The sequence below is a fragment of the Zonotrichia albicollis genome, chromosome 3 (assembly GCF_047830755.1).
Source record: "Zonotrichia albicollis isolate bZonAlb1 chromosome 3, bZonAlb1.hap1, whole genome shotgun sequence".
NCBI lineage: Eukaryota > Metazoa > Chordata > Aves > Passeriformes > Passerellidae > Zonotrichia > Zonotrichia albicollis.
In genome coordinates, this window is record NC_133821.1 from 93199934 (window position 1) to 93215726 (window position 15793).

General features: G+C 38.6%; 1 protein-coding gene across 6 annotated transcripts in view; it reads right to left on the reverse strand.

Moving 5' to 3' along the window:
- Positions 1–2435: 2435 nt before the first annotated feature.
- Positions 2436–15793, reverse strand: part of COLEC11 (collectin subfamily member 11) — a 45798-nt gene continuing 32440 nt past the window's right edge. For 5 of the 6 annotated variants that reach the window (XM_026793592.2, XM_026793593.2, XM_026793591.2 and 2 more), the window contains 4 exons: positions 7597–7668; positions 6839–6892; positions 5071–5166; positions 2436–4914 (listed from right to left, as the gene is read on the reverse strand). In XM_026793592.2, the coding sequence (XP_026649393.1) occupies positions 4505–4914; positions 5071–5166; positions 6839–6892; positions 7597–7668 (632 nt within the window). In that variant the 3' untranslated portion in view covers positions 2436–4504. The remainder of the gene's footprint in view (positions 4915–5070; positions 5167–6838; positions 6893–7596; positions 7669–15793) is intronic. The other variant, XM_005487231.4, reaches the window with a different exon arrangement.

Sequence of the window (15793 nt, forward strand, 5' to 3'; positions counted from 1 at the left end):
GACATGTAGAGTGATGAACCTGTTGGCACCACAGGCAAGCCAAAAATTGAAAACCAGAATCTCCAGCGAAAAGACATCGGCCCTTGGACCAACAAAGACTAAGGGGATGCAGTTCAGAAAGTGCAAAGGGTAAAGTCACACATCATTACACTGTTGGCTAATTCTCTGCTCAAGGATTTGATTCAGTCATGATCATCACAAGTCACTGAATTTTCCACAGAAATTAGATCTGGATATAGGGAAACTCTGAATTTCTGCATTACTTTGGTTATTTTGACAAATTTTTGTTTTAATTCAGGATTAAAGTATATTTGTAAGATGTGCAGGTTTCAGAAGGCTTGTATTTATGTTATTTACTTATTGGTTTGGACTTCTGGAATAGTGCATAAACTACTAACTATATGGTATAATACTTAAATGAATAGTTTTCAAAATCAGTAAGAATGTTTTGTATGTAATGTAGGTTGAACTATCTATTGTTTTGTACTCAAGGCATTTACAGTGTCATTGTAGGCCCAGGAGGAAAAAACAATTCCAATGTCACAGTCTTTCAGCATGTCAAATATAAGTCTTAAAAAAATAACTTGTTCCGGTTGGAAATCAAGACATAAAGAATAGAGTAAAATATATCAAACATTATAGAAATCACCGTTACTGACATGGTGTAAAATATATTAACAATATTATAAAAATCAAATTCCTTTATGGGTTAAAATAAAGCTTTAGAACTTGGAAATTCAATTCTGAAAAATTCTAAAAGTAAACATCTTGAAAAATGTCTACTTCAAAAGTCTTCCTCCATTATGAACCTTCATCATATTTTACAATTAAAATTATTTTAATATCATCTTCTTTCGCTTTTCATAAAGAACTGTAACAAAAAAGTCCAATGAACTGGCATAATATTTGAACTGGCATTTCCTCAGCTTATGAAAAATGAAGCACTCCATTTTACTTACATGAATAAGGATGCTCTATATCCCACCTATGAATATTAATTTTTTTACAGTTCTTCTCTGTGATATAAGAATGTTTAAAACTCACAGTCAGGGAGAAGTTCTGCTGCTAACAAACCTGTAACAAACCCATATTTGCAGGGATAATCATGTCAGCTGTCAGAGCACAATGAGGAGCAGCTTGTTGTCGAGGGATGGTGAGCCAGGAGCGGAGCAGAATAACAAGGCAAGTGGGAGCAACACTTTCCACCAAGCAGTGAGGCTGTGGAGTAGCAGATCGGGATGGTGATCAGGATCAGGATCAGACATGATCCAACACTCTCCCAAGATGTCCCCTAGGAGTGAGCCAGTTAAATGCTTTATCTCCTCCAAGCCCCCTCCCAGAAGGGCAGTGCATGTCTGCCCTGCCATCAATACTGCAACATGCAGCCCTGGCAGCTAGAGGTGCAAAGTACAGCTGAATGAAATCCACATTTTATGTGAAGAAGTCATTCAAAAACCTGAATGGGTGACTATATTAAAAAAAAATACTGCTATTATTGCCTTTTTAAAATGCCATAGAATGCCCTTTTTTCAAGAATAAAATAAAAAAGGGCTGTGGGGATATATTTATGAGGAAATATTATTTATCAAATATAGAGCATGTAAGAATAGTCTGAGAAACACTTGTGCTTGACAGACAGACATGTTCCAAAGGCTTCTGCAGAGCTACACGAAATGAGTAATTATATTACAATTGCAGGTTTTAATGCACATGGAAAACACCCCAAGTAAAATTAACTCATCACTCATTCTATTTTTTAAAAAAACAATAGTACCAAATTCCAGGGAGAATAATGGAAACCTTACCAAGCACGTCAGCAGGCTTCATGCAGGCTGAGCATGCATGCAACATTGATTTCTGCCTCCAGCAAGGGTCTACCTACAGGCATCAGCAACTAGAGGGTGAAAGAAATTATGAAGGGCTCATTCATTTCCAATGCCTCCATCATTTCCCACCCAGTTCCTCAAAGGGGTAAATATCAGATGGGCTGTTGTTGCCCCTTGCAGGACAGCTACAGACCTTAAGCACTAGCCTTGCTCCCTTTGCCGAAATGATGAAATAAAAGCTGCTGCAGCCAGCATACAGGTATCTCACAATGAAACTAATGTAGTTTCTACCTCACATATCAAGCACTGCAAAAAAATATCCTGAAGAACATGAAAACTAGGAAAAAGAAATGTTTTTCTATTGCTTTTACTTTTTATCCTAAATTTTAGTAGAAATTCAGACTGCTTAAATGCTACACAAATCTAGAAAATCTTTAAAACCTGATGTGACTTCAGCTAAAATAGGAGCATTTGGCATCTCAAAAAGCTTCCTATCTCCCTAAAAGGCCTCTTTTCATCTTTCTGAGGAAACTGAACAATACAACAGAAACTTTCAAAACCCAGGTGAAAAACAGCACACATAATGAGGGAGCTTCAAATATCTGTATCTCAGGTTTGGACTGTTTTAATATAGCAACAATGATTTGACAAAACTATGTTGGAGATTTAAATGGTTTCTGAGGATTTCTATAGCAGGCAGGAAACAATAATGATATTCAAAGCACTACTCTAAACAAATTGCTCTACTGGAATTGTTAGCTCCCTGCAAATTCTATGGAGTCTTTGAATATTACTGTAGAAAGAGATTCACATTATTTAATAGATTTCAATATGCAGTTGGAAGAATGACTAACACACAGGTATCATACCTATCTTTATTAAAAGAAAAGAAAGCAATCAAAGGACCCATTCATTTTGAGTGATTTCTCTGGAGCTGGGCTGATAATCAGATACTATAGGATACTATAGTACTGCTACTAATCTTCAAAATTAATAGCAAACATATATATAAATGAGTGAGATTTACAGAGTAAATATATCAAACAAAACAGTTTGTTCTCATAGGTATATAAATCAAATAATATCAGTGTCTGTGGATATGAACAACATTATATGGCTGTTGATTGTTTACATGTTGCAGCACAGCAGAGTTTATGAGTTGGTTTCCTTGCTGTAATGAAATCTCTGGGACCATATGTCAAACCCACTGTGGATACCCTATACACCAATCTGCCATAATGATCAGATATGCATTTTGACCAGAATGTTATGCAAGGATTATTTATCCTTAAAAATTATCTTAAAACACTGTGCAAGATATTCCTAAAGAAGCACTGTTAGAGATTTTACTTTTTTTTTTGTTTTTCCTAAGCCTAACAGTGAGATGAGGTGGCATGCAACAGACTCCTGGGAAGATTTAAAGTAATTCATCATTTATTTTGTGAAATTATGCTGGGTTTTTTTTTTAAATATACATCCCTTTTTCCATCACATGCAATTGTAAGTTTGGTACATAAACTATTTGTGCAAAGTTATTTATTACTGCTATATACACAGGAAAATTTTTGGAAACTTTTCTGCTTTTCAGGGGATTGTTTTAACAATCTGTGTAAACATGTAAGCTGTTTTTTTACTAAAAGCAACTGATCCCTAATGTGTTTTCACAAGCTTATTGCATATATATGAAGTCTGCCTTAAATTGTGGAGGACTGGTAATTTTGCTTGTTTGTAACAAGATGCACCAAGTTTATCTTAAAGAAATGTGAAACATTTAATTTAAGAAATTATTTAGGCCCTGAAATACTTCACGCACTGAATCATTTTCAACTGAGGAATGAAGAAAATCAAATTGTTACTTTTACATTTAGCCAACCCCAAAACACCATCTGGATGGAAACCCTCTTAGTACTAAATGATAAGAATTTTCATAGCATAGAATCATCGAATCAGAATAGTTTGGGGTGGAAGAGACTTTAAAGGTTACTTAGTTCCAAGCCCCTGTCATGGGCCGGGACACCTTTCACTAAACTTTTTCCTCCCACAGCACTAAAATTCAGTTTACTTAAATGCTTTTTGGTCATACATCTGTGAACAGTTTAATGAAGAAATATTACAAAATTGGTAGGAATCTTGACTTTTGGTTTGCTTTGGCCAGTTTAAAAAAAAAAAAAAAACAACAACAACAAATGTTGTAACATTCAAAAAACTGACTAATATTTGTACTTATTAACTGGAGTATACAAAATATGTCTTGTTGCCAAAATATCCCTGTAGCACTACAAGTTATTAGCTTTTATAACTACAAATTTTACTAAGATAAAAGAATATCTGGAATCTAATTCTTACCATTCAAACAACTAGAGGCCAAATTCTGCCTTCCCTTACAGTCATGCAATCACACTTGTAACTGTTGTAAGGGCAAAATTTAGCCCCAAAGCACATTTTTATCTAAACAAATATATTTTCCTACAAATAAAAAAGCCAACCAAGCTATGCCTTATAACTGCTCTTCCCTTCTGAAGGGTAAATTCTGATATTTGAAATACCTAAACTGTATTTACAGCTGTATAACTCCCACGCCGCATACTTGCAAAACTTCACTTGTTCTCTATAAACATGGAGTAACTTGTACCATGGTCTTAAACATTTTTCTTAAAACAGAGAAAGAGCAGAGCAGCCTAGACATTCTCTTTGTCGAACTCGCACACGAAATACATGGTAATGTGACAGGCAACATCATTCCAGCCCCCGGAGGCCACCATCTCCACACAGTCCTCCTCGTCGTAGGCGTTGTTGGGCTCCCCGCTGCGCCATTTGTTGAAGGTCTGCATGGGCGACCGGTCGGAGTAGACGAAATTCCCCTCCTTCTCCAGGTCGTTAATCCCAATGAAGACCCTGGTGAGCCCAGCTTGGTTGATGTACGAGGCAATGAGGCTGTTGGCAGTCTCGTCCTTGGGCATGCTCAGCGTCCCTCCTCGCCCGTGGCAGTACAGCTGGGCCTCCTTGTACCTCTTCTCCTCCTTGACCAGCAGGTAGATCTTATTGTCGGTCTCGCGCACGCCGGCGACAGCTGCGGGGGAGGGCAGTGCTGAAAAGTGAGCACTCGCATTTCTATAAACCAAGTCACTGCACACCCCAAAGGAGCTTCACAAATCAGAGGTGGAACGGCGGCACTCTTTACAAGTGATTACACCGACAAAACGGGGCAAAAAGAAAGGAAAGTAGTTATATAAAATTAACCTACCATTTTTTATGAATTTTAGTTCTGTCATCAGCTGGGCTACTTGAATATCCATTTCACCAATAGCCTTCCTTAGCTGACTGCACTCACAAGGGATGCCTGTGAAATGATATAGATACACCCAAATTAAAAAGCTACCTAATTTCAACAATTATCTTTATGAAAAGACCCAATGTGGCAGCTCTGGAGAAAGCTGTCTTGCAAGTAACAGACAGAAAATTAGAGCCTTCACTACCCTGCACCATTATATAATTCTCAGGGGTGTCTGGGCCTGTGCAGAACAGATCAGTTCACTTCCTCTGAATCTGAATCTTCCATCCTGAATAATTAGCACTAACCTAAACACAGACAGATATTCTGTGCAAAACACCCACAATATTTTTTAATTAAAAATGTTTTCCAAAAACTCCCATTTTCAGTGAAATTATTTTCTTTAATTTTCTCAATTATTTCTTCCACAGCAAAAACATTGTTTGCATGTTCTTCACAAGGAATATATCCCAGCAGATCCAAAATTCCAGCACATATTGCACATATTTATCTCCAAAATGAAGGTCTGTGTATTTTAAAGTACAGAATTTACAATACTTCTGACAATAAAATTAGACACTAGAAAATCGTCTATTTACCCAAATTAGGGTATAGGTTTGACAAAGATAATCTGAATACTAAAAGAATAATTGTTACATCTCTGGCCACAAATCTCGAAATGAGGATCAATTACCATTTGCATTTATTACAGTTTGCAATTCTGTATGTAATTATAAAAATCTGCATTGGACTACCCAATTACTCTGCTCAGTTGTGTAAGTCAGTCTAAGCACAGGTTACCTGCCCTGCAAAACTGTGCATGCTGGCCAGGTGCACGGCACGCTGGCTCAAGAATTACAGTGACAAATAATGTTCTCATGAGAAATCTAATCTGTGCATCCCCAATGCACTCTGCCAGGAAGGGATTAATTCAGTCCAATCCAAACCTGCCACTCTTGCAAGGCTTGTACTTATGCTAGGCTGTTTCCCTAGAACATTTTACACCTCTGGAAGATCCATGCACCTCCATATAAGAATCTGAAGAGAGGGTGACAGGAAGACTGAGCCAGGCTCTGCTTGGTGGTGCCAAGCAATAGGACAAGAGGCAACAGACAGAAACTGATGCACAGGAAGTTCCTCCTGAACATGAGGAAGAACTTCTTTACTGTGTGGGTAACCAGGCACTGGAACAGATTGCCCAGAGGTTTTGTGGAATCTCCATCCCAGGGGATATTGAAGAACTGTCTGGGCACAATCCTGAGCCATGTGCTCTGGGATTACCCTGCTTGAGCAGAGGTTGGACTAGCGGACCCAATGTGGTCCACTCCAACCTGACACATTCTGTGATATGTGTTCTTGACAGTCTCCTGCTCCTATAACTATAATCCATGGATGAGCAGGAGCATCCAACCTGCTCCTTTGTGTTGACTGGAAGACAAAGAGAGATATGCAGAGACATCCCATTGCCCTGGTGATGAATGAAACAGACATTCTGACTTCAGTTTCCACCAGGCTTCTGGAGAGATTACTCCACAGAGAAAGTATGAGATACTGTTTTAGCATATACACTACAAGTCTAGCAACTGCTGCAACTTCAATGATTTTAAGCCGTTTGAAAAAATCACCGTGAAATATTACAGTACCAATGAAAAAAAGAATTCATTATTTCCTCCAGTATGTAAACAGATGTATTTTTAGTGATTAAAAGTCTTTCACATAAACAAGGTGTGTTATGAATTACCTGGGTCACCATTTGGACCTGGTGGTCCTATGTCACCATTATCTCCTTTTTCACCTGAAGACATGAAAAATAACATAATGTTAATGCTGCCTTTTCTGTCAATAGTTCATTTAGCATTTATCTATTTTTTCACTAGTAAAATTCAAATGTGGAAAGTAGAAATATACCCAAGCAAAAATAAAGATTTTTCTGTCCCAGTCATTCCACAATAAAGGCCAGCCATAGCTATGAAACTTGAACCCAAATAATATGCACCAATATTCAATTCTTGACATTCATAAACTTCACAGAACCAGTAAATTCAGATGCTGTAGGGGGAAAAAGGCTGGATTTCCCTAAAATTTGAGTAATTATCTAGATTATTAGGTAAACGCTGGTCCAAATAACCAGTATCACATAGGAAGCCTATGGAACAGTCAACATAAGAAAAGACATCTAACTCTTAAAAGTCTGCCAAAGTACAGCACATCTTCCCATCTTCTTTAACTGTCCACACTTGTGTGACAGTGCAAAGTTCGTTATTTATCCTCAAACCAGAATACTCACAGTGCTTTAAGACTAAATATGCTGCTGCCACAGCAAAGGTAACTGGCTGAGAAATCTCAGCGCCCTGGCTGATTACAGGGCGAGAAAATTCCTACTAAGGTAAACTGTGAGACTTGTTAGCCATTTTTCAATGGCTAAACTTTTCTCAAATATAAATGATCACACATTTTTCACCTAAAACACAAATCGATAAATAATTGAATTAAACCTACCTTTTGAACCAATAGGACCAATTTTTCCATGACGTCCTATGCTGCCTTTCTGTCCTTTGTCCCCCATTTCTCCTACATATAACAGAAGGATGAAAGGCACAAGGTAGCAATGTAGTCTCATTCATTCAGATTCTACTATGTTTGCAATATCAGTTTTTAAAATGAACAAATTCTATACCCCAAATATTCATTGAACTCCAGAGGTCTAGCTCAATCCTTGTGAAGAACTTACATACAGCAACCTAGACAGTGATTTCATCTTTGTTAAACAATTGACATTAACAAGGCATGAAGGTGTAATTGTCAGCAGTTCTTGTTTGAAAACCAGTGGAAAAACTTTTCCAAACTTCTTTCAGCGGATCGTGACAGAATTATGTTGAAAATACAGAGGATTGTTGCATTCAAACATGGATCAGCAGATTAAAACTATCATGGAGTTGAGAAGACCTAAAGGCTCCAAGCACAACTGACATTTCATCTCAGACAGAGATTCCACTGTAACTGAGGGCTGGTTGGGATTTAATGACCTATTTATGCAATAGAAATACTGTCATATGAGATAGGTTTCTCTCTGTACCACACTGTTAGAGGAGAGCGGGTATGGAGGGACTGCAGGGATGAATGCCTGCTGAGGCTCCCATCCTGCAGAAATCTAAGCCCAGAACTGCTTCAGGAAATATTTATGAAGTTGTTTTCAATGACTGTTGAAAAGATTGTTTCTTTGCTGAAAGCAACATCTGCTATGCTCTGGTCAACACAGGTGCAAGGAAACAATGAGACAAGCTAGGACGAAAATCCACAAGAGGGATCCAGCAACTGGACTTGTGCAAACTGTCACAGCTCGGCCTCAGATGTGGATCCATGACAACTGAAGATCTGCTGCCCCCTGTTGCTACTGCATTTGGACAGACATTCGTATTTTTGAAAGCTGGATAATTTTATTACCCATTTTGTCATTACCATTTACTTAAAGGTGAAATCAATAACAAGTTTCAGAATATAAACTGATCACTGGTGGGCTAAGAGATGTTATATCTATTACTCCATGAAGTCTCAAGCAACCTTTGTCCCTTGATGGCATGAGCCAGAAAGAAACCATTTCCTCTAAACTGAGAGAAGCTAAATGTGAGTGGTTTGTTGGTCTGATTAATTATTGGCAAGTCCGGCAATCAATCATTTTCCTTTGTTTCTAACAAGTATCAAATTCAGACACTACTGGACACAGGCTTTCACCAGAAAACAAAAATATATTTCTCTTATCTATTCCTACTGGAAGTACCACCTAGTTATCAGTTTATCAAGTTGCTCTGAAAATTATGTCTCTTGTTCTGCATATTATTGAACTGGGATTACCATATTAAAGATTATCAGATGTTTGAATTCTTTCTCTTTTCAGGCTGCTGCACCTGAAATTAAATAAACTCACTGATCTAATCTGTAAATAAAATAAAATATAGAAAATTATTTCACTTTCTTTCTTGTAGAAATTGCCTAGAAAATGAACTGCTTCTCAGTCACAGCCAGTAAAACCCATGTGCTCTGCTCAGAAGTAAAAGGAAGGTGTGTTATCTCGCGCAATGAAGACATACATTAATTCTCCTTTCCTCATTAAAAGAATTGTTCGCATTTGGGGTTCTCTTACAGTGACTAACCCCTGCTTCCACTCCAGGGGCTTGCTTATTCTGCTTCTTCTGCAGAATAAATCACAAAGTTTCAAGAGAAACCCATCTGCCTTGAGGGTTTTCAGAAGTTTTAATACCTTTTGTAAAGCCCTTTTTAGTGGCCCTATGGTTGTCAAAAATGCAGTCTGAGAAGTCTTAACAAAATTGGGAAGTGGTAGCTGGAAAGAAATTGGGACAATAAAAGAAATTAAGTCTCCATAGACCAAAAATAGGAAATCAAACACAAAGAGTGAATAAAGAATTGAAGAAAGCCATCTGACATGTCTCAGATGAAGGTGGCATACATTGGAACCAATTATAGAAGATTTAAAGGATTTGGGAAGGAACTGAAGAGAAGGAAATTCTAAATTATCTTCTTGGTGGCTTTTTCAGGCCCACAAACAAGTGAAGAAATAAAACTCCAGAGATAAATGGTGGGCTGCAAAACAAGTGAAAAAATGAGGGGTTGCACTCTGTGCCATACTATAAATGGGGGTCACAGAATATGAGCAATCTCATCAGAATTATTTGGAAGAGACAAGAAGGTATAAAACTACCTCAAAAATAAAAAGGCATCAAAAAGACAAATCTAGCAGAAATGCAAATTCACCATATCACAGACAAATTTAATCGAATCATGGTAAAAAGAAGACAGCAGTAGCTTTCTTTCCAGACTTAAGGATTTTAAGTTTGGAAATCAAATCAAATCAAATCAAATCCATGATTTGACATAGAGGACATCATAGACACCTACCTAACAAGGAAAGTAGAAATGTACCAAACCACACCAAAGGCCTCTTGAATCTAGTGCCATCTTTAACAGCAATCTGCAGAGGATACTTAGGAAGAGAACATAATATATAGATGAAGATTAAAAAGTCTTTCCCCCAGTACACCTCAATAGTCTTGCAGCAGTCAGCATTCCCAATGCAAATGGATTGCCTGACTTGAATGAGAATGATATTTTTAAAGGATATAATGATACTATAGTAGTAATCTGCATTCAGGACACTTCTTTTTTAAAAAACTATTGGCAACTGGAAATCAGAAAATTCCAAATATGTCAACAGGCTACAGAACTGCTTTTCACTGAAATATATAAATTATCCACACTAATGAAGGTCAGCGATTGGTGAGGGAACCACCGATTGCTGAGGAACTTACTCTCGGTAGGTGGCTACAAGAAGTTACATCTTATCATAGAATCATGAAATGAGCTGAGTAGGAAGCAACCTTTACGATCATCTAGTACCAACCCCCTTCCATGTGCAGGGACACCTTCCACAAGACCAGGTTACCCAGGGCCCCATCCAACATGCTCTTGAACACTCTTTGAAGGATGGAGAATCCATAGCTTCTCTGGGAAACTTGTTCCAAGGTCTCACTATCCTCACAGTAAATAATTTATTCCTTATATCTAACCTAAATTTGCCCACTTTCAATTTAAAGCCATTCATCTTTGTCCCATTATTACACGCCCTTTCTGGCTTTCTTGCAGGTCTCCTTTACTGGAAGAGGCTCTAAGGTCTCCCTGGAGCCTTCTCTTCTGCATGTTGAATAAGACAAACTCTCTCAGCCTGTCTTCAAGGTAGAGGTGTCCCATCCACCTCTGATCATCTTTGTGGCTGTCCTCTGGACTTGCTCCAGCACATCCATGTCCATTTTATGCTGGGGGCCCCAGAGCCAGGGCTCTCATGAAAGCAGGGTAGAGTGGGAGAATTACTTCCCTCAGCCTGCTGCCCATGCTGCTGTTGATGTAGCCCAGGATGTGGTTGGATTTCTGGGCTGCAAGGGCACATGGCCAGCTCATGTTGAGCTTCTCTTGAACAAACACCCCCAAATTCTTCACCTCCAGGCTCCTCTCAGTCCATTCTCTGCCCAGTCTGTGTTTGAGATTGCCCTAACCCAGATCCAGGAACATGCACTGGGTCTTGTTGAACTTCATGCGCCCACCTCAAGTCTGACCAGGTCCCTCTGGGTGGCGTTCCTTCCCTCCAGCGTGTTGACTGTGACACACAGCTTGGTGGTGTTGGCAAACCTGCTGAGGGCACGCTCAATCCCACCAGCTGTGTCACCAACAATGTTAAACAAATATTCTTACATGAATTAAGAGTGCATAAGCACAGGAGGCATTTCATATAGCTAGGGCAAAAAAATTTCATCCAGCATTAGCCACCCTAAGGTTTGGGATTTTAGTCTAAGATATTATCTAAACTCCCACAGTAGGCAATGGAAAAACAAACACCTCTGAGTAGGGATCCATCCCACTCATGTTAGACAGGTATCATAATCAGAATAGTTAGAAAATTTGCAAAGGAAACTAAAGCTAGTGAGAAAAAATCCAATCTAGAGAGGCACAGAAATGTTTAAAGGATTTAAAAGTATATTCAAAGCCAAAATAGTACAGTACATTCCTGAATGGACGAGTTTCTATGTGGAGGCAAGCAAAGCAAAATAAGAGCCCTCATGAAACATTATCTCACTAGTATTATGTTAACAACATATTACCAAGCTTCTTCAAACCAGTGGCCCCTCTAGCCCAAGACTTTGTTTCCTGTGATGGCAGCAGAAGGTGCAGTCCAGGAAGATCCCACAACCACAGCCACTATCTGCAGGTGGAATCGCTGGATCTGTCCCCAGCAGCTTCAGAGAGGGCCTCCTGGTCAGGTATGATGGGATCTGATGATTCTGTAATCTTGATTATAACCTCCTCAGACTACTCTGTACAGATACAAGAGTCTCAGTCTGTCCAGTTTCTCCTTATGAGGCAGCTCCTCTTTTTCACATTTTGGTGTCCATCTCTTACCTCTCAAGTCTTTTTTGAGAGACAAAGGCCAGAAAAACATTCTTGAGACTGTACATGTCAGGCTTTTGTATAGAACAAGATCAGCTGCCAAAGAAGCTTCCTGTTTTGTCCTTTGTCCTTTTGTCATCCTTCTGTGATGATGGGCAGTGTTCTGTTGGCCTTGGGACTCTTGCTAATGACTTCAGAGCAATCCTTGAGTTTTAAGTGACAGTTTGGGGTTTTGGCATCATTTGACATGGATTAAATCATGCATCCCTGATTTCCCTAGGCAATATATTTATTTACATTGAAGCCCATCTGCCACCTTTTTGCCCACTCAGTTTAGCAGTATTTTCTCAAAATCCTATTGAGTTCAGGTGGAACTGAAAGACAGTTTTGAACCAGATACCCACTTTGTGAATTCACAGCTGTCAATGTCAGGACTTTTATATGGAATACTGCCTGCAGCACTCCTTAGCGAGCAATAAATTCATGTAGAAATTGACTCAGAAATGCAAAGGATTGATTGATTACATATTAATGAGCAATCAGTAATAATAAAATATAAATTAAGATATTATTACCTCTTTTTAGAATTTGATTATACAAATGACTGAGCACTCTGGCTCCAATCCAGTTAAATTAATGAGTCTTCTCTTCTACTTAAGAAGCTGTGGCTGTATTAGTAAACTAAATGCCTGGGATTATTTCCTGGCAGTGGGAACCAGGTAGTCAAGAATGGGACACCTCATGATACTAAATTGTCTTACTCTTCAAGCCAAGATAATCTTGCAAGCTGCTCATTGTGTTAGCTCCCAGAATATACCTGGGAAAGTGTTAGCTGGCAAAAGCCAAAATCACTGTGTTAACACTGCAGAGGAAGAGACAATTGAGTTCCAAGCCCAAGAACAGTATGTGAGACTGTATCACATACCATTATAGTTGTTTATAAATTAAATGCAATGCATAAAAGCTGAAATTAAAATACAAAAATAACATTTTAAATGGCTATGGCTCTAAGAAAATTGAAATATCTTGAAGAACATAATTTTAATGTTCTGTTCCTTTGATGTTACATTCCAAGTGTAAATCCACTTTGCCCTCCTTATTTTGATTGCTGTAAGGCACTCTGGGAATATTCACAGAATGGTACTGGTACAGAACTGCCTGTGTGGAATTTGAAAACATGGAAATTATGGCCTCACAGACTGCACCAGGACTCAGTTAAATAACTGAGTTTACTCTCAACATGGGAGAGCACAGAACAGCCATCAGTGCAAGTGGAAAGTTAATTCTATGAACTTCACAGCCTAAAACTTATACTGCTTTAATCTGAAACAGCCATTGTACTCAACCCAGTGCCCCATGCTTTACATAAGGCCAACACAGTTTTATATTCTGCTGACATGCCATGCATCATAATTGACCTATACAATTAATTAAAAGCAATGAGGAAAGTAAGTGGAATTTAACCTTAATCAGCACCCAAAGACATCAGTATCTCTGATGTCACCCTGAAGCATCAGGACAGTCAGAACAAGATTCATTTCAGGTAAGCACCAGAAAGTTTTAATTTTTAATTTTTCTGAGTTACCAAAATCTGAAAATATTGTGAGGAAAGATATGATAAAAACATCTGCAGCACTTTCTGATCTTGATCTGTTCAGGTCAAATATGCCATAAGAAGATAGTTTCTTTTGTAAGCTATTTTATGGTTATTATACACCTATGAAGTTCAAAGAAACTGAGTACATTTTCTTAGATGAACATGCTAGAAAATGAAACAGAGAAAGGGGAAAGAAAAAAATAAAAGAAAAAAGATTAGTGTGATTTTGCTGATGTAAATTAAGACCAAAAGTAGAAAACTCTACAAATGTGGCAGAAGGATTACAGTTTCTCCCTCATGTAAACCATCACTTACTCAAAGAGGAGAAAAATAAAATGGAATTTAGCAGCTTGCATCAACAGAAGGACCCAAATATTAGACCAAGACAAAATTATCAGGCTTCAAGATAAATACAAGGGGTTGAACACACGCTCACACACTGACTGAAATTCAACAGACTACTGCATACAAGCAGGGCTGCTGTCTGTGGGTGGTTTTAGGGGCAAATGCAAAAAGAAGGAACAATTATTTTTGCCAAACATATTGTTATATTTTATTTTTGTCTGAATGTTCTGTTTTCTGGATTAGAAATAGGAAAATCCTTGGTCTGTTGGAAGAGAATGTGCTCAGTCTTGTGTAGCTTGAGAGTCTAGAAAAGTATTTATGCATGAAGTCAGCTACAGGTCTGCACATTACACACAATCTGTGGAGGTTAACCAGAGACTGAAAGGTCAGGAGACTGAAAGGTTTTTCCAGGTCAAAGTTGGATATTCTTCTGTGTCCTTTCCATAGACCAGAAGTTACATCTGTGAAGTCTGTTTGCTTATCCAGTCAACACTGTGACATTCAAAGTGTAGTGGATGTAGTATCATGATGAAAAGTGGTGCCATATAAACCAAATTGTTTTTAAGGTATCTGTGTTATTTCCTTTGACAAAGCATTTGTGGGAAGGAGTTGATTAAGACAAATATCTACAAAATGTACAGCATTAATGAAATGACCAGTTAATTAGGACTTACTTTAAACAAGAGCTTGTTTGTAGAAATTTCTGTATGCAAAAAGGAAAGCAGAAAAATATGTTGCTACAGAAGCAGTGAGAATTTTTGCCTCTTTAGTTGAAAGTACTACCTGGAAAAATACTGATACAGTATGCATTAGTATTCAGTTTTCTTTAATCTATTTTCTGTTTCATTTATGTTTTCTCGTAGTGTGTTTCCACTTCAGTGTTTCTTCTTTCAGTCTCATCAGAATTTTGGACTTTTGCGGGTATGAAAAACTAGAAAATTACCACTGTTATTAGCATTAATCAAGCCTACATCATGAGAACTCTTTTTCAAACAAAAGTAATTTTACAGTAGAAAATAAATAAATGAAGTGCTACATCATGGATTGCCCTGACTGAAAAAGAGGACTTCCACATCTGAGATGGACAAAGCATTTGGAAGTGACATGACAATATGACAAGATATAGAAACATACAGGACAGCGTGATGAGAGGGGTTCTGAAGAAGTTGTCAAGACAACCTGATGCCAAAGGACACAGAGAAGGCTGAGGCACTTGGTGCTTTCTTTGCTTAGTCTCTGCTGGCAAGGGCTGCTCTCCGGCCTCCCAATTCTGCATGTCTGGTTGCAAAGATCTGGGGAGGACAAGCTGCTCATGGCAGCTGAAAATTGAGTGAGGGACTGCTTCTCCTGGATGTACATGGGCCCATGGTCCTGCTCACAAGGCATTCAGGGGTGCTGAGAGGCCTAGCTGGGGCTGCTGCAAAGCTACCAAAGTCTAATCAGCAGCTACTAGGGAATCCTTCACTGCTGAAAGGGAGGAAGAAGTAGAAGATGCTCCATGCTGGTAGGAATGGTTGGTGCATTGGAGGTTGGCCCTGCCAGTCAGGAGGAGCTGGACAAGCTGCAGAAATGCATTGGCAGGAATATCATGGGTTCAGCTAGATCCTAACTTCCTCATTTGCAATACTTTGATGAACTCTGGCCCACAGCGGAGTAAAAAACTCCTTTGCCTTAGAGGACCCAGAGACTTCTGGGCCCTCATACATGGGAAGCAAACTGAAGTCCAGCTGAGGAAGATGGTTTTATTAACTTGGAATACAGAAAGGTAAGCAAGGAATTAATTGCAGTCTTCCACTACTT